This window comes from Saccostrea echinata, unplaced genomic scaffold, assembly GCF_033153115.1.
Source record: "Saccostrea echinata isolate AGI-Se365-2 ecotype Australia unplaced genomic scaffold, CSIRO_AGI_Sech_v1 ptg000025l, whole genome shotgun sequence".
NCBI lineage: Eukaryota > Metazoa > Mollusca > Bivalvia > Ostreida > Ostreidae > Saccostrea > Saccostrea echinata.
The window spans coordinates 13,815,836-13,842,500 of record NW_026889774.1 but is presented as its reverse complement, the minus strand read 5'-3'; the positions used below and the strand labels follow the sequence as shown (position 1 = coordinate 13,842,500).

The 26,665-nt window shown below is 33.7% G+C and overlaps 2 protein-coding genes across 2 annotated transcripts in view; both read right to left on the bottom strand.

Moving 5' to 3' along the window:
* The window catches only part of LOC133192912 (uncharacterized), a 38,385-nt gene extending 20,260 nt beyond the window's left edge, over positions 1-18,125 (bottom strand). Inside the window, exons 1-5 of the mRNA XM_061328918.1 lie at positions 17,876-18,125; positions 11,213-11,390; positions 7,923-8,023; positions 7,507-7,641; positions 6,975-7,148 (exon numbers count right to left, since the gene is read on the bottom strand). Coding sequence (XP_061184902.1) covers positions 6,975-7,148; positions 7,507-7,641; positions 7,923-8,023; positions 11,213-11,390; positions 17,876-18,125 — 838 coding nt within the window. The remainder of the gene's footprint in view (positions 1-6,974; positions 7,149-7,506; positions 7,642-7,922; positions 8,024-11,212; positions 11,391-17,875) is intronic.
* A 2,294-nt stretch (positions 18,126-20,419) lies between these two features.
* On the bottom strand, positions 20,420-22,193 carry LOC133192055 (cyclic AMP-dependent transcription factor ATF-6 alpha-like). The gene has a single exon (XM_061327894.1). It carries the CDS (start codon positions 22,163-22,165, stop codon positions 20,498-20,500), a length of 1,668 nt encoding a protein of 555 aa, XP_061183878.1. The 5' UTR covers positions 22,166-22,193; the 3' UTR covers positions 20,420-20,497.
* Positions 22,194-26,665: the final 4,472 nt, after the last annotated feature.

Sequence of the window (26,665 nt, the reverse complement as noted above, 5' to 3'; positions counted from 1 at the left end):
TCTCATATGTAAAAATAGCATTGTGATATATTTTAAATTCTAATTCAACTATATCAGGGGGTTTATGTGATTCCCACAATGAAATCCACCTTTTTGTGAGACAATTATCATTCAACATTCGAAGTTTGTTTTTCCAGTATGTATCTGATACAGGTATTTGAAAGAGTTTTTCATCCAATATTTTATAAAATATGTTGGTAGTGCATGAATTGAACATGATTTTTTCTTGTTTAAATGATATGATAAACTCGGGAATAAAAACATCTCTCCTGTATTCATTCTTTGAAACATATTCCTTCCAATCATCTGGTAAAATAGGTAGTAGATTTGTATAATTTTCCTTAATCAATGATACACTTATTTCTGAATTGTCTTCATGTATAATTTCAACAGTGCTAGACAACGGTAAAAAAACAGGAATAACTTCGTATGATATATCTTTCACATGAGTTATACCAGCATTAATAAAATGATTCCAATATAACATTTTGTTACCATTCATTATTTTTGGATTACAAAATAAACAGTAATTAAAAATGTCATTTCCTTTTTCGGAATTATAAACATACTCTTTTACAGCATACCACGCACTAAATAATTCTACATAAAAACTGGGTAAGCTTTTAAAATCTTTTTTGTTAAACTGTAGTAAAAAAGTTTCAATACCTCCTTTTAAATTGCCAATCTTTGTCAAAAAATAATTGAATATATCTTTCCATAAAAATTCTTTTGTGTGACAGAAATATTTAGCTAACACCTTTAGTCTAAATGATAACATTTTCAAATGAATATCACTTATTTTCAGGCCACCACAATGTTTATCACCAATTATAGTTTTATACGAAACTAAGTGAGCACCAAAATTCCAGACAAAATCAGAACACTCTTTTTGAATAATTTCTCTTGCCCACTGAGGGATTGAAATAACTGTCAACGTGTACCATAATTTAGACATAAGCAAACAATTAATTACAATAGCTCTTCCTTGAATTGATAAACGTCTTTGTCTCCATAAATTTATAATTTGTTTGATTTTTTGCACTTTATCTCTCCAATTCAAATGTTCACATTCTATTCTATTTTTACCAAAATAAATACCTAGTATTTTCATGACATTTGTTTGAGAAATACTTATTAACATTTTTTCATGTTCGAGAATATTTCCAATTCCTATGCACATTATTTCAGACTTTTTAATATTAATTTTGGCCCCGGATGCTTTTCCGTACAAATCAAAAATTTTTAAAACTTCAAAAACAGATGTTTTGTCAGAGAGAGTCAATGTTGTATCATCTGCATGCTGAAACATTAGTCCTGTCTTATTTGACATTGGAATTGGAATACCCCTTATTAATTCGTTTTGTTTAATAACATAGCTTAATGGTTCCGCTGATAAAACATATAACAAAGCAGATATTGGACAACCTTGTCTCACTGAATTCTTGATTGGAAAATATCTAGTTAAAAATCCGTTACATTTTACACTACTATATATGTCAGTATAAAAAATACGTATCCATTTTCTAAAATATGGTCCAAATCCAAATAATTCTAAAACTTTAAACAAATACTCATGACTAACCCTATCAAAGGCCTTTTCCTGATCAATTTTTACTACATAACCCTCAATATTATCCATATCAACTAAATCAATAACATCTCTTATACTTATCAATGTGTCAGCAATATCTCTTCCCATAATGCAACAAGTTTGATTTTCAGATATAATGTTTGGTAAAACATGTTTTAATCTATTTGACATCACCCTTGCTATTATCTTGTAATCGACGTTTAGAAGACTTATAGGTCTCCAATTTTTTAAAAGTTTTTTATCACCTTTTTTCTTGTATAACAATGTTAAAATGCCCATTTTCATTGAATGTGAAAGATTTCCATGTTCTTCAACTTCATTGAATACCTTAAATAAAATTCTACTGTCAATCCATCAGACCCTGGGCTTTTATTGTTTGCCATTTCTTTAACTGCATTATCAATTTCATTTTTATCTATAACATTATCACACAATTCAATATCATTTTCATTTATTTTTCTACTCATAAATGATAAAAAATGTCTTCTGCTTTCATCATCTGTTTTAACTGATGAATATAACTGTGAATAAAAATTGTATTCTATATCTAAAATTGATTCTATGTCTGATTTTGTAATACCTTCATCATCTAATAATTCTTTAACTGAATTTGATTCTTGTCTAGACTTCTCTAGGTTCAAAAAATATTTTGTACATTTGTCAGATTCATTCGCCCATTTTGCTTTTGACCTTAATATTGCTCCTTGGCATTTCTCTAATTCAAAATCAGACAGGTCTTGTTTTAAACCTTCATATTTCTCTATGTTAATATTCATACCTTCTGCAATATTTTGTGACAATCTTTGAATACTGTTTTGTAATCTGTAATATTCTTTATTTCTTTCTTTTGCTCTACTTTTGCTAAAACTCTGTGAAAATTTTTTAATCTTGTATTTCAAATTGTCCCACCATATAAGTGTTGAACTTTCAAATAAATGGCAAGATTTTTCTCTTTCAATTATTTCAATTATTCTTGATCGGTATATTTCATCATTCAACAATAAATTATTGTGTATCCATAAACCAGGTCCACGTTCACATGTTACATTGTCAAAATATAATACAACCATTGAGTGATCACTTAGTGTAGTCTCAACATAATATATACTTTTAACAAAACCAGAAATACTTTGTGAAACTAAAATGTAGTCAATTCTACTCTGAACTAAAACACTTTCTACAACTAACTTCCTAGAAAATGTTTTTACCCTACTATTCCTTTTCCTCCATAAATCAACAACATTGTGTTCACTCATCAAACTATAAAGGGCTTTATAGGACTGATCATAAACATGAGTTGTCTTTCCTGACCTATCTAACTCTGAAAGAGAATTATTGAAATCTCCCAATATCAATAAATTATTAGATTGAGGAATAATGTGTGAAATAGATTGAAAAAATGCCGCCCTTTCTTTTGTATAATTTGGTGCATAAATATTAATAACATCTATGTTTTCATTATTTTCATTATAAGTTATGTGTAAATATCTACCATCAAATCCTTTAATAAATTGGACTTTATCTTTTACTTCATTTCTTATTAAAAATGCTACACCCTTTGATGCTGTGTCAAAATTGCTATATAGTACAATACCATTCCACAAATGTTTATATTTTTCGATAAATTCAACTTTCCAATGCGTTTCCTGTAAACCAATAATGTCATATTTTCTTTCTTGAAATAAAGCAAATACCACTTTCATCTTATTAACATCACACAATCCATTACAGTTCCAAGATGTCAAAATGACCATTATTAAGAAAGAGAGAAGAGAGTTTATCATCATCATTTCTATTTATTTTTCTTTGCCTTAACCTTCTTTTTTACTTTCTTCTTTCTTTTCTTTTTTTCCGTGATCACAACTTCATTTCCGGTGTCCGAGTCTGTCTCTGAAAGCTGTTCTGATAATTCAGTACCTGATTTGTGATCGTTATTGTTATTCACTTCCTTCTGTTGTGCACACCTGTTGGGGCTCTGCGTGGTACACGTTTCCTCTTGCTCAACACTTTCTGTATTTTCCTCTACTTTTTCCGATGAGTTCTCTAGATCTGCCGATTCGATGGTTTTACTTACTTCTCGAAACTGTTCTATTTCATTGTTTTGGACTAATCTCTCTCCTGTTTCGTTCTTTTCCATCATCTCAGTATCCTTTTCCGTAACGTCTGCATCCCCTTCGTGCACCCCATCTGCTTCCATGTTCGATAGGTTTTCTTCGTCCTCGTTTTCGACCTCAGAATTTTCACTATTATTGTCGTAACTGTGATCACTCAAGCGACAATGACATTTATGAGTCCATTCACCACACTGGTCACACAAACTGGATTTACACACTCGGGCGTAATGGCCTTGTTGTTTACATTTAAGACAGGTAAATTGCGGACATGCCCTAAATAAGTGATCGCTTGCATAACACAGCGAACACACCTTTATTTGACCGTTATGTATGCATCGGTAATATTCTTTGCCGAACTTCACTGTGTAAGGAAACGAAGACATATTAGGACATATTAGGAGGGAGTTTCACTCTTACATACCTGGTACCATCTGCTATGGTCGTGCCTGGATAAAATCGTCTATTCACAGGCGATAGGATCTCAACTCCCATTGTATTCAGTGTTTTTCTATTTCAAGATCTTCAATATAAGCTGGTAGATGGAGAAAACTTACAATTATTGTAGACTGAACAACTTCATAACACTTAAAAACTTCATTTCCAACCTTTATTCCTTCCAGCAGATATTGTGTTGGTGCTTTTCCGTCGAGTGTAACTTCATACAAATTACCTGACTTCGGCACACATGCGTAAAGGGACCCAATACCCAATACCACAATTTTCGTGAATGAATTTTATTATTGCGTCAGGCTTCACGCTAGAGTTATCTCTCACATTCACAATCACAGTGTTTTCACGACATTACTTTCTGTCCTTGAATAAATTATTTGATCCGCCAAGATGGCCGCCACTCGACGTGGCAGACATCTCGAACACCCTTGAATTGTTCAATTGTTTACAATGTTCAAATACCCTAGTCAAAAACTTACAAAATTTAAACATATATACACTATGCCTCCTACTAAAACGTAGAAGACAAACGTTCACTACTTACAGTTGACACAAAAGGTCAATTAATGCAGAGCCAAATTCCTTCGTGCTCACTACGATAAGCAAACCGGAACACTAATCGTGCAACATACCACTAGACCACGCAGACACTTGATTATTTAGCAAATTAAATGCAAACATTAAGTCACATATAATGTTTATATTCACGTTTGATATTGTCAAAATTTTACACAATAAATGTTGTCTAATTTAGCCTTTACTAAACAGTTCTAATAGATGTAATTAGAATATATAAAGTCCGCCGACAACCTGTATTATACGTAATAACTCTCCACATTCCCCTGTTCTAAAAATAGCGCCAAGCGACTTTTAATACAATAAATATAAAAAACGGGGCGGGACACTTTGAGAGGGGCAAGAGAGGCCATAGGGAGTTATGGTATAAAATTTCATTGCAAAAGCTCAAAAGCTTGAGATATCGCCCGGAAACGAAAGTGTTACACACAGACGGAATTTATGAATTACGACCTTGAACTTTGTCCTTTTGACCTCAGAATCAATAGGGGTCTTTCGTAGGCCACAGGAAGTTGTTATGAAAAATTTCATTGCAAAAGCTCAAAGAATTCGCGAGATATCGTGTGGAAACGAAAGTGTTAAAACAGAAATAATTTATATATTTATGACCCTGACCTTTGACCTTTTGACCTCAGGAATGACATAAAGGCTGCTTCAGTTGGTATTGTTATGTACACAAAAGGGTTCCTTACATTGTTTTGTACACAAAAGGGTTGACCAAAACAAGGAGAATATCCTCACTCTACTTGAAATAACGGGATCAAATGAATGGGGAACGGACTATATTCAAGATTTTTAAATCTCTCTGACAGTTGTTACGAGGAAGAAAATAAAATGTCATGTTTTTTTGTGTGTGCATTGTTGTGCTTCTTATTTTAAGATATACATTTCTACAAGTAAATGCAACAATGAATTATCTTATTCGTTTTACTAAGCACGAAGAAGAACGACCAAGTATAAAAATTTAATCAGTTTAAAATTAAGAAGGGGGGTAGATTTCACTTTATATTTTTTTTTTTAAAATTTCAATTACATATTATTTCCCAGTGTCGGAAACTACATTATAAATAATTTTAACATGTGTGCTAAATTTTAAAACCACTGGATTCCGCTGACAGCAAAGGCAAAATTGGGAAATGCTGAAAATTGACCTGTTAAAAAACAACTAGGTACCTCGCACCTGCTTTAAACAAGTTCCGGTAATGAGTTATCGTTCTTTATATCGAACCATAGCGGCAGTTGAAAGGCCTTTGCATTGTGTAAAATTTTGACAATATCGAACGTGAATATAAACATTATATGTAACCTAATGTTTGCATTTAATTTGCTAAACAATAAAGTGCTTACGTGGTCTAGGGGTATGACTCTCGCTTAACATGTGAGAGGTCCCGAGTTCAAATCCCACACGATCCTTTTTATTTTTGAATTTTTTTTTTTGATTTACTAAATGATAGTATTCAGCATGTGAAATGAAAAAGTTATGACGTCTGGCTTGTACAAACTCATAAAATCATTACAGTGTGATAAATATTCTATATAAAAAGAATCTTCTATACACATAATTAAGGAATAAGCAATCAAATCTTTATATCCATATTCATTTGGCATTTTTATTTGCTTCAATATACATGTATACATTTAATAATTCTACAAATCCAGGGGGGGGGGGTCCGACCCCCCCCCCCCGAACTGCGCATGCCCTTCTTTTTTCCCTAAGCGGGGGACACAAATTATCTGAATTAGCTTGTTTAATGATTTAATTTGATAGATAACTGCAAAAGATACACACACCAATTCAAAGTGCTCAACGGTGATTATTATCATTAAAGAATTAAGGACAGTCGGGGTAACGACTTCAGTTGGTGTTTTAACAGTAATTTACACATCACAGGCTGATCAATTACACCACGATTTTAACCCGGAGAGCCATAATTACCTCAAAATCAGCTTAAATAAATATGTGAAAACGCTAAATTATCAACGTTAAAGCAGGAATTTTCTTTTCTAAAAATGAATTTTAAGAAGATTGCGTTCAATTTTACATATATTTTAATTTTTTTTTTCGACTAACCGATTACAGATTTTCTAACCGATTGCCATCGTTCCGACTGAGTAATCGGTTAACCGGTTAGAAATTGCCATCCCTAGAAACAAGCGATCATAAAATGATCGAGTCTTTACTTAATATTTAAACCACTAGATATTAAATAAACGAATTTAAAATAAAAAATAATCGAACACACCTGAATATGCTTGGACTTGTGAACATTTTGAATAGTCGAAGTCCAACAAACTTTTATCAGTACAGACATCAAGATACGCATCTCCGCATACATTCCCACTTCCGGCGTCATAGGTATAATTCCAGCTGCTTTGGAGAGCAGTTGGACAAGTAATTTTCGCATCACTGATTTTCCCTTCAAACAATATAATTTGCATAATAGACATATAAATAAAATATATTTCGAAGAAAAAAATCTTACCGATTTTTTAAAATCGGTATGGATAAAATTGATCATAATTTTTATTGTCAATTATAATTTAGTTGAATCTGTAAATGTTAAAATAAAGCTACTTTAAATGTTATACATTTCATTCATTTAAAATAACAGTGATGTGATGCATGAAGAAAAATTCTGGTATGCAATTATAATTTATTAATAAACATATATGATTGTCAATCAGTACGGTCAATACACATACCAGTAATTTTTAACCTCCATATATATAACATTATGACTGTGTGAACGTATAAATTTCTCTTCATATATTTACCTTCTTCGACCATAATGTGTTGAGTCAGATCAGTTGCAGAAGTTGCATCACAGAAGTCTGTTAACGTGGAGACAACTTTATTGTCATCTTTCAGATAGATCTTAATTCTTTCATTTCCAGCATCACTAAGTTGAGCTTAAACCAAATAAAGGAAAATCATTTATCAACCGATATCACAATGCAAGCAGAGTTGATCAACTGATGCTTCACAAACCGATGCTTCCCGAACTAAAACAAATCAAATGGCATTATGTATATTGTCATTATACCCTGATTTATATCCTATACCGTGAATTGCAACAAGGACAAAGGTCAACCGGTATCCCATACCGTGAATTATAACATGAACATCATTCGATATCCTATTATACCGTAAATTAAAACAAGGACATATCTTTTTTAACATTAACACTTACTTGTTGGCAGATAGTAGGTAAATTTACTGGATGACTGTTCTGTGAATTGAAAACAAAGAAAAGCTTCCAACTTCAGTCCCAAGTACGTGAACTCTTCTGACCTGGATAAAATTTTGTATTTTTAGGGAAAAAAAGATATCTGTGGCCTAAAGATCTTAATTTTAAAGATACTGAATAACCCTAACAAAAAATTACTATAGTTAACTATAGTTTACTATAGTTAACTATAGTGAAAACTTTGATACTTTGATTTACTATGAAACTTTACTCTGAAACTTTTATGAGACTTCAAAGCTGAAAATCTCTAAAATTCGATAACAGTAATGTAAAATTTGGAAATATTGTGTAAATATACAAATAATATTTCAATTAAATATAAAATATGTGCATATATGAATTAAAGAACAAAAAAATATAACGATCTGAAATCCATAGTAAAAATACTTTGATTTACTATAGTGAAAAAACTTTGATACTATAGTAAACTATAGTTAACTATAGTACTTTTTTGTTAGGGAAATGTCTAAATTATTGGGGTTAACCTTATCAACCAAATTATATTTTTCGAAAAATTATTTGTATTGTTTTCAAGGGAAAAATGGGTTTGAACACAAGTTCTAGGACTTATGACACCGTTTTGTATAAATATTCCTTCTCTATATTACTAACTGAATCCTAAATTTTTTTGTAATAAAGGTTTACTCCTACAGTAAATTACTTATAATACATATAAAGTTCCAAATTATCACAAACTCAAATAATGTAAATGTCTTTATATATCTCAGGATATGATCAATTTATTTAATGCGCACAAAATTCAAATGATTAATGATATCCTCAATTCGAATTACTGCACGCATTAATTCAATTGTTGAATATCATAAATTAAATTACCGGTAGTTTGCCGAATTGATGAGTACAATAATGGAATTGTCGCTCTCTTCAAATAAATTAATGGTATTGTAACCTTTGAATTGCTGTGCTCATTAATTTAATTAAGGAGAGAAATAATTCAGTTAATGCATTCAATAATCCATTTATTTCCCTTTTCAATTAAATTTTCATGCGCCAATTCATTAATGCGCTTAGTAACTGAATTGTAAAATGTTGCACCCTTCATTTATATTAAAGAGATCAGTAAATCATTACATGTATACCTAAACCTAAATTAACTTTTCCGAGTAGACATGTAACTCTACCATATCGAATATTTCTCTTATCGTTTCAATTGATGCACACATCAATTCAATTGATGAGAGCAATAAGTGATTTGATGTATGCATCAATTCAATTATTTGCACTCATTAATTTATAATGGAGTTAATGATATCTTTAAATAATAAAGATATCTTCAATTATTTGAGTTTAAGTTATTTTGGTGTTCTATGAGATCAGCACAATTTATGTAACTTAAATAACTTCAAATTGTAGTCACTTCCCTTGCGGAGAAAAAGTAGTGAAAAATTGTTTACTATCGTGTTTCATTAAAAAACTGTCATATTTCAAACTTGAGATCGAAGACAATGATACTACACTGCGTTTTGAATGACTGCAATTCTCTAATAGGTCTACTTCAAGTAATTTAAACAATAAAATGCATTCTTTGGTCGTTAGTATGGGAATTAATGTTGCAGCTGTTGCAGAAAAAAAATGCATACCCCGCATAAGCAAAAACATTATTATTTATATTTATATCTGTACAAAAAAAAATATCTAAAGTAGGATTCAGCCGATTAAAAATTGATATGTACGTCATTGTATGTTTCACTGATGGAATAGCCAATGCTCAAGAAATCATTACAGGTGATATGCTTAGTGTTGTTTACTGATTTTCTTAACAATTACAAGTGGAAATGTTCAGTGGATGTAAATATTTGTTAGAGTTACATACCTTGTGTTATTAAAGGTATTATACTATGGGTGTTAACTTTCATTACACCAACACTTACAGTATACAAAAATAGAGCTACGCGTCTTCTGTTTAGTCACATGTACATCACATGTACATCACATGTACATGTATAGTGTATATAGAGGATATTCAATGTTTTGTAGTTGGATGTGGAATTTATTTCTGCTTTTTGATATTTTCACGAGTGCGAGGCACGAGTGAAAATAAAAAAAATCCTGTCTCATGAGTGAAATAAATTCCATATCCAACTATAAAACATTGAATTTTCTGTTTATTACATTTTCTTTGATTTCCCTTTGCCTCTGTCATTTCTTTTAAAACGCAGTGTCATAGGCTGTGAAGTCATAGTTGAGTGGTTGAGACGTCATAGCTAAGCAATTGTGAGATTGAAAACATTGTAACATGGATTTTAGCAACAGATTTGGGAAGAAATTGGCAGTTTTAGTCTCTATCCAGATGGATTACCGGTAGTTATTATCATATGACAGGCCAGAAAGTATTTTTCATTTACTTTGATTTACTTTCATAATGTGTCAGAATATCACTTTGGTATCCTTAACACTGTGACAGAATATCACTTCTATTCAATAAATAAATCACAGTATTTCACTGTTGAAAACGTAATAAAAAGAATTATACGATTGCCTTTTATCATTTGAAAATAATGAAGATTATAATTTTCATGAATTGATTCATCGAGTCACATCGTTTAATTTCAAGTGGCTATGCAACAGATTTAATAAAGGATTATTTATGTAATAGATGTATCTGTAAGCTCCACTTAGATATATAGCTTACTTTATTACATTTCTGTGGTATAGTGAAGTGATACATAATTATTTTAAATCACCCTACAGAAAGCGATAGTAAGGTAACTGGCACAAATACATATAGTACGAGACTTTAGAACGATAAGTGTATATTCGATGTGAATTAACACGTTCGAGTTCTTTTTGTGTCGCCTGCAGAGCAGAGCAAAACTTAGGGATCACTTTACCCGGCGGCTGTCTGTCTGTCCGTCCGTCTGTCACACCCTATATCTTGAGAACTGAGGTATGAAACGATGTTGAAATTTTCTATGCATTTTAAAGACATACTGATATGTAGATAGTCAAGTAAAATCATTGGGTTATTCCCAGTAAAACTTAGGTTCCACATTGGTCCCAGGGTCTTATTAAGGCATGACCATATCATGGAAAAACAACTAAGTGAATCAAAGTTACAGTCTTTGAGGTGCTTCTCTCAGTAAATAAATAATCAACTCATTGTGTATTCACCAAAAATCTAGGCTGGAATCAGTTCGTAACCCTTTAATCGTACAGCAGTTAAGGAGCTTAAGGTTTAGAACAGTTGAAATCTCCCTGTGTAACAATCTAACCTGAGAACATAGTAGGTGTTGTCCGTTTTCTCACACGTAAATGTATAGGATCCTATAGTCCATACCTGCCACCCCATAATGGTGGTGGAGGTGAAATTGAGGGTCCCTTTGTGGCTGTCGTACCATGTATCTATACCAGACGTTGACCAAAGATTATTTGGCAGGACACACGCACTCTCTGTATAATAATGCAGGAAAAAAAAATTATGTTTCAAATTAGTATTCGTTGAATATTTATAATCAATGAAATTATGAAACAGATGCTACAATGAACGTTTTCATACTTGATTACCAGAAAATAAACAATTACAATTGTTCAAAATTTGACCCTGATTAAGTTGCTTATTAATTCTTTAGCGTTAAGACTTGCTTGTCAGGTAAATACCTGTGGTGACCAAAAGATATATCAAAATGATCACAGTCTCCGTCCTCATTCTGTGTCTAATCCATTTTACAACATAGTAATATGTGTTTTCCTTTCCAGAAACAATGAATTGCTTCTGATCAATCACATCTTTCTACTCATGTAGACATTTACTGATTGATATGGTTTCTAAGTAAATAATTGAGATTAAATTTAATATCTTTATAGTCCGTAACCATTAATCTGGATTACCATGAAAGTTTTATAGATTGAAAAAAGTGGGATTTAGCAGCCGGTAAACACAGATTTAGAATCCAAATCTAAAGACGAGTGAAAATAAGGAATGTTGCCGATTCCTGATATGCATGCAGCCTCTCCCTGTTTTTTTTTTACTCTGTTTCAGGCCAAGAAGACAAAAATATATATAAGTTAATTGAAAGTAAATAATCTCTTTTAGGCCGTTTTGCAATTAAGATCACCATTAATTAATTGGGTCACCATCGGGCTGATGATCCAATTTTTTGGTTAATAATGCTGTGATATTTTTTATGCTATAGCGTCCGAAAGATATGTGTCATCGGTCCGTATTAACTTTAGGGCAATGGGAAAACATGTGAGGGTGGATGTTTAGCAACTCCAACACGTCATAACCCCTTTCAAAGGGATTCTTTTCATGTATAAATTGTATTCAAAAATTAAGGAAAATTTTCACATATTAATAAAACGATGTTTCTAAGTGATGGCATCAAGTAAATTTAAATTGGCCGTTTTACTTTAGCAATAAGGTCAGGTTAGAGTAACAATCTTTTCCCTTGACATTGAGAATATAATATTATTGTGGCGTATTATGTAATGCCTACTTCTTTTTCGAACAAGATCAAAAGTTAAAAAACATTGATACCTTAAGAAGTTTTTGTCACAAATAATACACATGTGAAATATAACAGCCCAGTACCCAACCAATCAGAAAATGTGAAATAGGGTGTGTTTTTTTTTTTTTCAGAAAGTAGGGCATACTCCAGGGTCAGTGCAAAAAATAATGGAACCAAAGGAAAGGTCTTGTCACAAGGAAATGCATAAACCCTCACAACAACCGTTCAAAAGTTATAGGCAAGGTTAAATTTTTTTCAATGTTAAGCTCAAAGGTCAAGGTATGAGGTCAAAAATTTTGAAACTTAAAGATAGGCCTTTTTCACAAGGAGTACTCATGTAATACATGAAACTCCTAGCGTCCATCATTCTAAAGTTACGGCCAATTAAAGTTTTTTTAGAAGTAGGTCAAACTCAAAGGTCAAGGTCGAAATGTCAAAAATGTTTATGCCCAAAGAAAGGAGACTTGGAATACACATTTAACAGTTGTTACTTCAAAAGTTAAGTTTGGTATTTTTTTTCCAAAAGTTAGTCTAACTCCAAAGTCAAGGTCGAGAGGTCAAATATGTGGTACTCAAAAAAGGCCTTGTCACAAGAAATACGGCTGTGCAATATGAAACCCTAGCATCAACCATTCAAAAGTTGTGAATTAGGTTAAAGTGTTTTGCAGACAAACAGATAGACAATTAAACAGACAGGCTGACGGACAGACCAAAGACTACATACCCCAAATTTTGAAGTACAGGGGCACATTTTTTTTTTAATAGAAATGTTAACAATTATAGGGTCTCTCAGTTCATACTACCTAGCTGAGATAAATAATTTAATTAAAATAGATATTGGTCAACCCGAATTTCCTCTTTTTCTGAAATTTTTAATAAATATTGCTTATTTTTGTATGTTTTGTTTTATCAAATTTCTTATTTTCACATACGGTGTTTGTTTGTTTGTTGTTTAACGTCTCTCTCGAGAATTTTTCACTCATATGGAGACGCCACCACTTGCCGGTGGAGGGCTGCAAATTTATACTTATACTCGGCACTCAAGGCCATTGAACAGTGAGGGATGTTTTTCATGCCAATACCTACCACGACACGGGACCTCGGTTTATACGGTCTCATCCGAAGAACCGGTCTCCACGTCCCGCAGTGGATTCGAACTTGCGACGTAAGAATCAGCTCCTTACTTTGCGGCTCTAGAGCAGACACTCAAACCACTGCGCCACGCGGGCGACTCACATATGGTGAAGAAGTCTTTTAAAGATGTTTTTTTAGAAAGTGAGAACAATTGTGTTTAAGAAACATTGATGCCCCAGTATGGCAGCTCAAGGCCAAAGTTGAAGGACAAACTCCAAGGTGAAGATCAAGAGGTTAAAAATGTCAGTACCCCACAAAAATGTTCTTTTTGTGTATTTCACAAGGAATACACATCTGAAATATGAAAGCCTAGCACCAACCATTCAAAAGATTCATATCGGCAAAAGTTTTTCAAAAGTAGGTCATTCTCCAGGGTCAAGGTCATGAGATAAAAAATATTGGTACCAAGGAAAAGGTCTTATCACAAGAAATACTTACATGTAAGTGAAAAATGAAAATCATAGCAATGGTCGCTCAAAAGTTGTAAATCGTTACAAATTATAGGTCAAACTCAAAGGAAAAGATCTTACATGAAGCCAAAAATATTGAAACCCAATGGAAGGATTTTTTTTACCCTGAGTCGGGTGAGGGCAAACTTTCTTTTTTAAAGATACATGCCTTTGTACAGATTATTTATTTCATATCATCAAATTACTTTAAGTGCGAGTAAATTATTTTTAGCTCACCTCAACTAAGTTGGGGGAGCTTATTAATACCATCGACGTCGGTGTCGGCGCCCCAGGTTAAAGTTTTTGGAGCAAATTTCTTTTCAAGTACTTCTATGCCCTAAATCGATCGAGATGCATGTATGATGCTTCTAGTGTATTTCAATCTACAAATAAAGATTTCAGATGCTGTAATTTCAGCTAAAGAATGACCAGGTTAATGTTTTTGGAGCAGGTCTCATTTCCAAGAAGCTTTAAATCCTATATTGACCAAAGTTGCTTGGATGATACATCTAAGGGTGCACAGTATTGGGCTTGCTTCGGATGCTGGATCTGACCAACATTTTACGGATGAGTGACCAGGTTTAAGTTTTTGGGGCAGATCTCATTTCAAAGCAAGTATAAGGCCTATCTGAACCAAACTTGCATGGATCATACATCCAAGGACGCACATTACTGGACTTGCTTCGGATGTTGAAATTGACCTACATTTTCCGGATGAGTGAACAGGTTAAAGATTTTGGAGAAGATCTCATTTCCAAGTAACTATAGGGCCTATCTGAACCAAACTTGCATAGATTATACATCTAAGGATGCACACTACTGGACTTGCTTCGGATGCTGGATCTGGCGTACATTTTCCGGATTAAAGTCCAGGTCAAAGTTTTGAAGCAGATCTCATTTCTAAGTAACTATAAGCCAGGTTAAAGTTTTGGAAGCAGGTCCATTACCAAGAAACTATACTTGTTTTATACAATTTTTTTTTTACCAATTGCAATATAGTGGGGTCACCCCATTACGTGAAGCGACACAATTTTTACCTATGCATGGCGCTTCTTTTTCTTGCTAACGCCTATCATGACACTGGACCTCTGTTTTAAAGAAAAAAAATAAAAAAAAATCATGACTTCCATTTTAATTGTAGGAGCAATACCTACGTTCTCACGCTGAGAATCGAACACTCGGGGACTCCATATCACAAAGCGAGCGTCCAACCACTTGGCTTCGCGACTGGCAGGACACATGTACACACACATTGGAAGTTGCAGAGACCCTTTACAGACCGTAGATATACTGAAACTCTGAGTAGTGGAAGGAAGTTTTGAAACATCTCGCAAGTTTTTATGGAGAACCGGTGAAGAGAAGGGGGGGGGGGGGGTACTGGTCATAGACTTGCGGGTTTTGATATATACATGACTGTATGACATTTACAAATAAATGTTTTAATAGCTTTTGCTTTTTATTAAATATGTTGAAATTAAACATGTGTATTAGATATAAAAATAAAGCAATTTCTTTAACATTGTACCAAAGTTAATAATGAGGACCTTAAATCCCTTATTTTAAAAGGGCCAAAATTTAGGGAACCCTGATCTTTCAACTGGAATCATAATTTCATAAATATTATGAATTGTGTGGAAGATTACGCCAGGCGATGGGCCAGACATGAAAAAAAGACCTTGACACTTTGTCAGAATGGATTAAATGTATCAGATGTATGTCAAAATCTCGCTTAGGTTAGCATCTATCCTTTTGTGTTCTATAATTCAGAAGTGGAAAAAAGAATTAGATAGACTACACGATCAGTATGTACTGGTCCCAGCTCACAAAGTAGGTAACAACATCGTCTTTGTTTGTAGGGCTCATTATTTTATTTGTATTTTAGAGTAACTGGGATTTGATTCTGCAAGCATAGCTCAATTTCTAAGGAGAAAATTCTTCAAAATCATACGTCAGTTTTGAATATTTTTAATATTCTCAACATGCTACATTTATATTGGATTCCGAAACTTTATAAAAACCCTAGCAAACAGATACATGGCGGGTTCCAGTAAATGTTCTACCAAGCCTCTTTCTTTACTCCTCACTAATCTATTAACAGCAGTGAAAGAGAAACTTCAGGAGTACTGTGTAACAATATATTCGAGAAGTGATGTAAATCAGATGTGGATACTTAAAAATTTCAAGGAACTTTTGGAAAATTTGAAATCACAAAAATTTACCAAAATAGAAGATAAAAACATACGATTTTTCAACATTATATACAACCATTCCCCATGATAAATTAAAGTCCGGGCTTTTTGACATCATTGACAGCTGCTTTTTCAATAAAAATGAAACTCGTAAATTTATTTACCTTTTCATTGGTCATTTGCAAAATTTTGTTAAAAAACATTCTGATTGTACACACAAGTACTCTGAAGTTGATATTAAAAAGATGCTTGAGTTTCTGATTGACAATATTTATGTGGTTTTTGGAGACCAGGTCTTCCAACAATCTGTTGGAATTCCGATGAGTATGGTGTCCGGATAGGACCATTTGCAAAAGTTCAACAGCGCGTTCAGAAAAAAACACGCCATCGCGCTAACACACAACTATACAAAACACGCTATCGCGCTTATACACAACAAACCGTCGCGCTAACACGCTTTCAAACAACTAGCTTCTGCGCTAACACAACTTTACACAACACGCCGTCACGCAGTCAGACAACACGCCGTCGCGCTAATGCAACTTTACACAACACACTGTCGCGCTGTCACACACTTTGTGATAGAGCGACGGCGAGTTGTGTGTTAGCGCGACGGCGTGTCGTGCGAACTTGTGCTAGCGTAACGGCGTGTTGTTCAATGTGTTAGCGCGATGGCGTGTTGTGTGTTAGCGCGACGGCGTGTTTTTCTGAACGCGCTGTTGGGCTTTTGCAAATGGCCCTATCCGGACACCATAGATGAGTACCAATTGCGCCCCGTTATTAGCAGACCTATTTTTGTATTCATATGAAGCAGAATTTATTCAAAATCTTATGCATGAGAAAAACAAAACTCTTTCTGTGGCCTTCAACTCAAATTTAGATATATCAACGACGTACCATCAATTAACAATCGTTATTTCTATCAATTAACAATTGTTATTTCCATTCATATGTCGACACCATATATCCCAGTGAGCTTGAAATAAAAGATACCACAGAGTCTGATACCTCTGTTTCATATTTGGACATTTTGCTAGAAAAAGAACGTTAACCTAACAACAAAGCTTTATGACAAACGTGATGACTTTAACTTTTCAATCGTCAACTTCCCTAACTTATGCAGCAATATACCCTCATCACCTACATAAGGGGTTTATATCTCTCAATTGATACGATACGCAAGAGTATGCTCTACGTATGAACAATTTCTAAAACGAGGTAAGTTAATAACAAACAAGTTGATGAAACAAGAATATCAACAGTCTTGTTTAAAGTCATCATTTGGTAAGTTCTATGGTCGATACAATGACCTTGTCAGCAAATACAGTCTACATGTATCACTAAGACAAATGCTGACAGATGTTTTTCATACTAATTGTTAGGCCATTATTTACACATTGAATTGCCGACGGATTTTTCCATTATTTCCCGATCATAACAAAGAGCACACGCGGGTGTGACCGGTCGGCAGGGGATGCTCAATACTCCATGGCACCTGATCCCACCTCTGATGTTATTAGTGGTCCGTATTTGCTCTGCTCCTGATTTGTATTGTTTGGATGAACTTTTGAGCTTGAATACTGTTCGTTATCTCCATATATTTCATCTTTCTCTGCTCTTTCAGGTACCTCAGTGTTGTTTCTCTCTTTCTTTACTATAAGGTATAATTCCACAGACAAATCCACTGAGAAGAGCATGTGCTTTTTCTCTTTGTTCAGGTACAAAGTCCAGTCCTTTTGTAAAAAGATTCAGCAAACAAGCCAGGAGAGAAATATCCTCTGATTGTGTTCTCTTATTCATCTCTGCTTGCATCTTTCCTTTAATATTTTTGATAACTGCTGAATAATCATCTGAAATCTCAGTTGCCCACATAAGTTTTGTAACAATGGGAAGGACTTTGTGCATGGTGGGATGTTGATCTGCACAAAATATTGTGGTGGCTTTTTAAAGGGCACAAGACCATGATCAATTTATCAAAATTGAAAACAGAGTTCTTGAGAGTTGCGCTGGCATGTTTAGGACTGACTAAAGATGTCACAGCAGATGGAGAGGCCACACGTTTGGGCAAACTAATGTTTCCATTAGAAGTTTTGTATTGCTTAACTATCCTCTACTTCTCACTTTGGATTAATTTTACTAGTAACTGATATGAATATCTTTAAAAACTGTATAATCATATTATAATAAGCATATCTTCTCTCTCCTCAAGCTACCCCACAACTGGTTCCGTTCCACAAAGTTCTAATAGCTTATTGCATAGAAAAACAAGATGTGTTTGTGAAACACTGATGCCCAGATATGGCAGTTTATGGCGAGGATTAAAATTTCTCAAATGCAAGTCAAACTCCAGGTCAATTCCCATGGGTACCAATGAGCTTGAAATAAAAGATACCGCAGATTCTGATACATCTGTTTCATGTTTAGATATTTACTAGAAAAAGACGTTAATGGTAATCTAACAACAAAGCTTTATGATAAATGTGATGACTTCAACTTTTCAATCGTCAACTTCCCTTACTTATGTAGCAATTTACCCTTATCACCTACATATGGGGGTTTATGTCTCTCAGTTGATTCGATACGCAAGAGCATGCTCTACGTATGAACAATTTCTAAAACGAGGCAAGCTTTTGACAAACAAGTTGACGAAACAAGGATTTCAACAGTCTCGTTTGAAGTAATCTTTTCGCGAGTTTTTCGGTCGATACAATGACCTTGTCAGTACATACAACCTATCATTAAATCAAATGCTGACTCACGTTTTTCATACTAATTGTTAGGCCATTATTTATACACTGAACTGTCTACGGATTTTTCCGGTTTTTGTTTCCTGATCATGACAAGGAGCACCCTTGCTCATCATAACCAAAATCAGTTTTTCTAATACTCAGAATTAATGCATTTTTTCTATATGATCAATAAAGCCTCTCCCTCACTCCAGAACCCTTGACTTAGTGGCTACAAATTTCACAATTTTGAAAGATACACCCTTATCATAACCAATCAACTGGTTTGTCTGTCTAATACCCAGAAGCAAAGGAGAAGATTTTCAAATGATTAGTGTTTTCCCCCTGTATGATATTAAATAGAATGTCAAGATAACACCTGAATTTCTGACCCTGGCATCACAAATATCATAATATTGATAGAGATACTCATCATGTCTATGCACTTAGTTTGCCTGCTAAACATACAGTGGGAGAGATTTTTTAAGAACTTTTATGCATTTTCCCTATATGAATCCCTGATTTACAGGTCTTCATTTTTCATTATTTTTGTTGAGGACTCAGTACTTATTAAAATTATGCCAGCAGTTTGACTGCTTGATGTCCAAAAGTGAAAGATTTTTGAAGATTGCATTAATTTGATTGCTTTTAATCCCCCCTCCCCCCCCCCCCCCCCAGCTTAGGCCCAGTTGGGTAGAACCATGGCAGGACCATGAAATTCACACTTTTTGTTTGCTTTCACCCATAGATGTTATATTGCCAGAGTTGGCTGAAATTGGTTCAGCAGTTGCAGATAAGTGAAAATGTTACTGCTTGACTGAGTTAAACAATGACAATCTAAAAACATAGGTAATCAGGTTACTAAGATCACCTTGCTGAATGTTACCTAAAAGTAAGATAAATATCACACCAAATTTTTTTTAGCTAGTATGCATCCAAAGATCAAAATCCATATAAGTTTGGTATGTAAGTAGGATTAACGTATATGGGAAATAGACCTCCTCCAAAAACTTTGACCTGTATAATCATCCAGAAATTGTAGGTTAGTTCCAATATCCAAAGTCTGGTAGTGTCCATCCCCAGATGCATGATTCATGCACATTTGCTCTAAGTAGGGCTTATAATTACTTGGGAATGAACTTGCTGCTAAAACATCAACCGGGATGCCTAGGATGATGCCTATGCCAATGCCAGGGTATAGCATTAAGCTCATCTCAACTTCATCAAGGTGAGCTAAAATGAAAGCAATGCATCACTTGAGGGATTAAATTAAACCAAAAATCATAATACACTGTAGATTAATCAAAACCACAGGAACTAGCTTTAGAAACTGCAAAGAAAGAGGTTACATCAATTGAGTGCTTGAAACATCTTTTGTGTGATTGCTTTACATGTTTGATTGTAAGCTGTGTATCAATAATGGACACACTCCACAAATAAAGTTAAACATGTTTATTAATGACATACAGACAAGCACATCAATGACATTTTTTAAAGAATCCACTACTCAGTCTCTGACAAAAATTTCCAAAGTATAATTAATATATTAAATCAGTTGTTATATTGTGAAAATAATGGCACATTTTGTTGAAATTCTTGCAATGGAAGTAATGACTTCCTCACATGGACCAATTTTGTTTTTAGGACTTCACAGTCTATTTGAATCATGCCAATTTTTCCAACGGGAGGTTTGACTGTGTCATTCAGAGTAAGAGCTGGCATAAATAATGATATTCTTGGTCTTTTATTTCTGTTCTGCAGAGTAGCTGGTACTAAATAATAATCTGTATTGAAGGACATTACATAAAATGTGTCATTTCTCCTTGATATGATTTGCCAAAAATCTTCTTGACGAGTGTAATTGAAGAGCTGTACCTGGTACTGACTTTCATAGTACTTTGATGAAAATTTCTGGATTTGTCCTCTTATTGATGACTGAAAGTAACTGGAATGAGGATTTTTTCTCTGTTTTCTCAATTTCTTTGTTGAGCTTTTCTGTTTTTCAAGTTTAAATCGCTGCATCCAACCTGACAGCTGTTCAGCTAACTTTATTGATTCAGTTTGATTAAAATATGATGCACAGTTGACTTCACTTTTGTTTGCTGCAAACTCACTCTCATCATCAACAAAAAGCTGCTTTACCTTTTGTTGACTGTCCTTTGGAATGGATGATTTAAAATGATTTTTCTCACCATCTGGATATGATAGAAGTTGTCTTCCTTTGTAACTTGGTAATTTTTCTGCACTGCGTATTTGTTGCCCATCATGTATCAAAGACAATTTGCCAGAGAAAAAATTCACGCACAAGATCATAAACACTCCCATTAAACAAATTTTCTTTGCAGAAGTCAGTGGTAATGATCTTTTAAGATTTACATTTTCTGTTTCATACTCTCTTATTCTTTCTTTTAGCAAATCATTTTCTTCTCTAAGTTTCTCATTTTGGACACTGCATTCATGCAACTGCTCTTCAAGCTGTTTAAGATAATCCCTCTTACGTTTTCTTGACAAACAAGCAGATTCTCGGTTTTTAATCATTCGCTGTTGACGTTTCAATGTTTTTAATTCACTGTCCATCTGAACATGATTCAAGGCACTGAAGTGGCTATGCTGGATCGATCCTTTATTTACCACTTGACCATGTTGGAGTGAAGAACTTTCTATATTTGTGATAAAAATTCCTGAATCACTCTGTGCTACTGGTTTTGGTTTTATTTTCACTTTAGAATCCATGATGGAATTGATGTTTAATGATTTTCTCTGTGGAATGATGACAGTTGCATATGTTTGTGTGCCCTCTAAATGATTAGACTGATTTTGTGTTTGAGTTGTAGGTCTATCTATTTGAGATGTTACCATATTCTGAACTGGTTGCTGTATGACACTTTTGACGGAAACGTTGCAATCTGAGCTACAGAAGATTGGAGATTGTGGCTCGAGTTTAATTACCTCAGCTAGTGGCCAATTACCATCAGGGGTATTGGCTGATCCTATCCCGCTGTCTGAACTATCACTAAGCTCATTGTGAAGTGATTCTTCTGTAAAGTAGTCTGGGAATAGTTCTCCATTGGAATACACGTGGCCGTTCAAATCAAAACTTTCACTGTCCTCATTTGCTAAATTCAATGTCTCTTCATCCAGTGTCAAAATTGGTGTTTCGACATCAAAATTATTAGTGTTGAAAAAAATATCTTGCCTTTCGTTCCATAGGAAAGCCATTGTTTTTACTGACTTCCCTAAAAGTCAATAATATCGACGTACAATTTAATTACGGTATCTGTTAACTTCGTTCCTTTAACATTGGTGAAAGGACGTTTCGCCCCATGACGATTCCCGCTGAGACCATTCAATCAAAAACCTTTTGCGCCTACGTAACTGATCATATATAATGTATATTTATATTATTTACATATTTATTATATTTTGATTTGATTTTAAAAAAAATACTTTTAAACAAAAATATTACTTTTTTCCTATCAACAAACTGATCAACCAATGAAGTTGGCATACACATGTATATATACTGAAAGGAAAACTTTTTAGGTGAAATAAGGTTATATATTTCAGACGTATTTTTCAGTTTTCCTATCTATAACATTTAAAATCATCTTTAATAAAATGTAACCAAAATCTCATTTGATTTTCCCCAATAATTCATGAGTTATTGAAACTCATATATGACGGTACCCCCCAAAAGTAAAAAATGAAAATTCTCATTATCTCACAAGTCTCCCTCGCGCATCTGTCACAGCCTTGATTCTCCCATGCATGGAGTTCATTAGTGTGTTTATCTTTCTAATAGGGATATTATTCAACCCTTCCGAGAATTAAGGCAGCCCTTAGTTGATTGAGACCAGCTTGGACATTTTAACCCTCTGGCTGCGACGTCAGTGTACAAAAAAATGTAACGTCACTACGAGATTAAAACGACGTCACAATTTCTTTGACATTATTTTGCGGTATTTTTTCTGGTTTACGCTTAGTGCACTCAAATACAGGAAAGCGTGTATGGAAAGAAGATGGGCGTGTTTGGCGTGTAATCTGCAGGAATAAGGCGCACGAAACTGTCTATGATTTGGTCGGTTGACCACAGCTGGACATACTTTACAAAGTGACGCACACGGGAAAATGTTACATTTAATTTGAAATACTTTGTCAAATTTAATATATCACTCCCCTCATCTTAATAATTACACTACATGTAAAACTTAGTAACGCTTCACATAAATAATAAACACATATGTAGGATATAGTTACCCAGGTATTAAAGTATCAGCAGGTTGGAAGAATAGCTGCAGAACTGTAGCTCTCTGCTTGAGAAAATTCGGACAGACAAAGCAGAGAGCTACAGATCCAAGCGTTGTAAAAACCTTCGATTTACGCCGCCGCTTTTTTGTCGCTGCTTCGTCTATTATTTCTTGTATTTAATGCTTTCCCCTGCTTTAAAAGTGGTATCCACTAATTATCCATATATTTTACTCCTATTCCTGATACTTTATTTACCTTTCAACGGTCTCAAACAGCCCTTTATGGTTTTGAAATGTCGGTTTAAAAAACTCCCATTCCGACGTACGTTATTGGGGGTTGTGCGAAAAGAAGTAATTTAAAGAACATATACTTGTCAAGAAAATGTAAATAAAAATTTCAGGAGGTTTAAATTTCATGTATATTGTCTATAAAGATTAGAATACAACATGTACGTAAAAATGAAATGAGATAAATAAAACTCGGGCGTGTTGTTTCAGGAGGACACCAACGTCGACGTCGGAATGCATTTTTTTAAAAATGATATTACGGCCGTCTGGAACTGTTGAAAGGTAAATTAAGTGTCAGGAATAGGAGTAAAATGTATGTATAATTATTGGATACCACTTTTAAAGCAGGGGAAAGCATTAAATACAAGAAATAATAGCCGAAGCGAGCGACAAAAAAGCGGCGGCATAAATCGAAGGTTTTTACAACGCTTGGATCTGTAGCTCTCTGCTTTGTCTGTCCGAATTTTCTCAAGCAGAGAGCTACAGTTCTGCAGCTAGTTGGAAGAATTGCTTTCGCTTTCGGTGCAACAGACCAGAATTTATCTATTTGAAAATAAATAAGTACATAAAATTAAACTGACGAAAGAATTGATTGTTTGTACTAAAAAATATTAACGCTCCATGCGAGGATCGAACCAAAAAAATGTCTTTTTCATTGCACTGGACGGGTAATCCATACTACTGAGCTATCACTGCTACGGACACTTCATGGTTTTTAAAGCGACAATGAAGCACCGCATTTACACATTGGAATTTTTTTAGGAAAACTTCATTTTTTATCGTCTCTGGGTCTTCTCTCCATTTTGTACAAATGTTTGTTGGTTTCTTTGAATTAAAATGCACACGAATAACGTTTCAAAATCATGGAGAGATGACCCAGAGATAGCAAATTTTTAGAAAAACGTGTTTAAAAATGTAACATTTTGTACCAAATGACTCATCTAGCCAATTTTCAAGTTCTCTTTTAGCAAATCAAAATACAATATCGAGAAATTATTTCCCTTTCCTATTTCACGGGAATCCAATACATTGAAAGAATGCTAAAATTTCATGTGACATATCAACGAAATTTTCACTTTTCAAGTGCGCCCAGATTCCTGCCGAATGCCAATCAAAAGCGCCCTCGTTCTTTATTGAATTTTTACATCAACAAAACTATGTGGGTTTAAAAATTCTTTATTTTTACATGTATATTTTGTCGCAATTTTAGTCATAAAATTATTATGATATTTTAAAGATATTTTCGATAAATACCGATGATCGATTATGAAGAATGAATTCATAAAAATCAAAAGCGAATTAAAATAAGCTGAATAATCCTAAACATTATCGATAGTTTGTTTAATATTTGCTAAATGATTAAGTAAAATATAGTATATAGATCAACATAAGTATTTTTTCATTCTCCGTCTTATTCTTCATTTGCATTCAAATTTCTTATTATACAGTACGTGTGATGCCTTCTAAAACATTTCGCTCAAAGTCCAAATTTACATGAAGCGCACCACGTTCTATTAATTTTGCTTCTGCAGCCGGCGTAGATTTTTCTATTCTTAAATTAAATAAAAAGCAAGCTAAATTCCTCCAAGAATGGTTCTCACTTAGAAAAAAATCATAACAAAACAACTTTGACCCTTGAATCTGTATTTAATTTATTAGAATTAATTCTATAGAAGTTGTATAAATATTTCATTTTGGCATTCATGTTGACTAAATGATTAAACGCATGTTAGGCTAATTGATTTTTATTTTTTAATTAATAAAACAGCAATTAGGAAAAAAGATCTACCACTAAACTGTTCAGTGTAAATCTTCTCTGTTAATTTGGCCAAACGGCCGAGACGGTACCTTCCGGTGTGATGTTTTAGATTGACGGAAGTAAAAATTTTTGAGGTTCATTTTTGTGCGTAGCCCACTTCCTTGCCGATAAATGATATAGGCATTGGCTATAAGGTGTTGTTAATAAAAAATAATCCTTGGTTAAGGAAAACTTACAAAATACAGTCTTAAACTGATAAATATATAGACCAGTAGGAAAAATATAATTTGTATATCAGAGGTAATTTTAAGCAACATTAATTCTGTAATTCCATATTTTATGGATGAGATCGATTAAAGGGGGAAAATATTTGCAGTATGTCGGAAGTAAAATTTGATAAACGAATTCAACTACGTCAATATCGAATAAAATTCAGGGAAAAAAAAATTATAGGGTTGTATTCCATATTCTGTTGGATTGATCTGATATCGGGGTCATATAATTCCAACGATTTGTCGGACAATTAAGTCGATACTTGCAATCTTGTTTTATACAAAACAGACATTAGAGTACTTTTGTATTGAAATTATATGCTGTAAAGTTAAAATACATACAAACAATGTTTTATTTTATGAGAGAAAGTCAAAGGACAATGACAAGAATTCAAAATTTAATTCAAACCAATGCAATCATGCTTTTAGAATGTTAGAAAAATTTTGGCTTCGTTCCCACATCTTGGTATCCAGCCGTATTGTTCATGTAAGATGAGATTAAGATGTAATGTTCACCATGATATATGGGATATTCTATAAACTAGCAAGAAGGATGTTTTGTAAAGGAAGACTTCGGTTGACAAGGGCATTGTTTTCTCTTTTACTAAAAATAATTGCTTTTGCTTTTAACATTGGGTAATAGATCTTAGTTTAAACCATTTTTTGGGGGGGGGGGAGGATTACAAGCATAATGAATAAACATACACTTGACAAAGATTAAACGGTATTTGGAAACAAGTTAAAAGCATATTTATCCGTCTCCTTATTAACATTGGAGAATGAATGTCAAAATTATGAACACCTATATTTAGAACACGAGAGGACAGCACCCACGACTATTTATCCGACATATTGTCGCCCTACAGATATTGTTGCTTATAGATTTTTTTTTGTACGGTACATATTGTCGTCCTGTTCATATTGTTGCCGACGACAATGTGTACCTACCCCAACTGCACATATTGTCGGTACATGTCACATGACAATACGTGACAATGCTTCCATATAAATATGACTAATCAAGGGCTTTCCTGTTCTTGAGAAGAAAATTTTGAAGAATTTTCCTAAACATTCCTAATTGTAAACATTGTCTATGAGACGTATATGTCTCTTGACTTTAATAAACTGAACTGATTCCTATGTAAAACTTTGA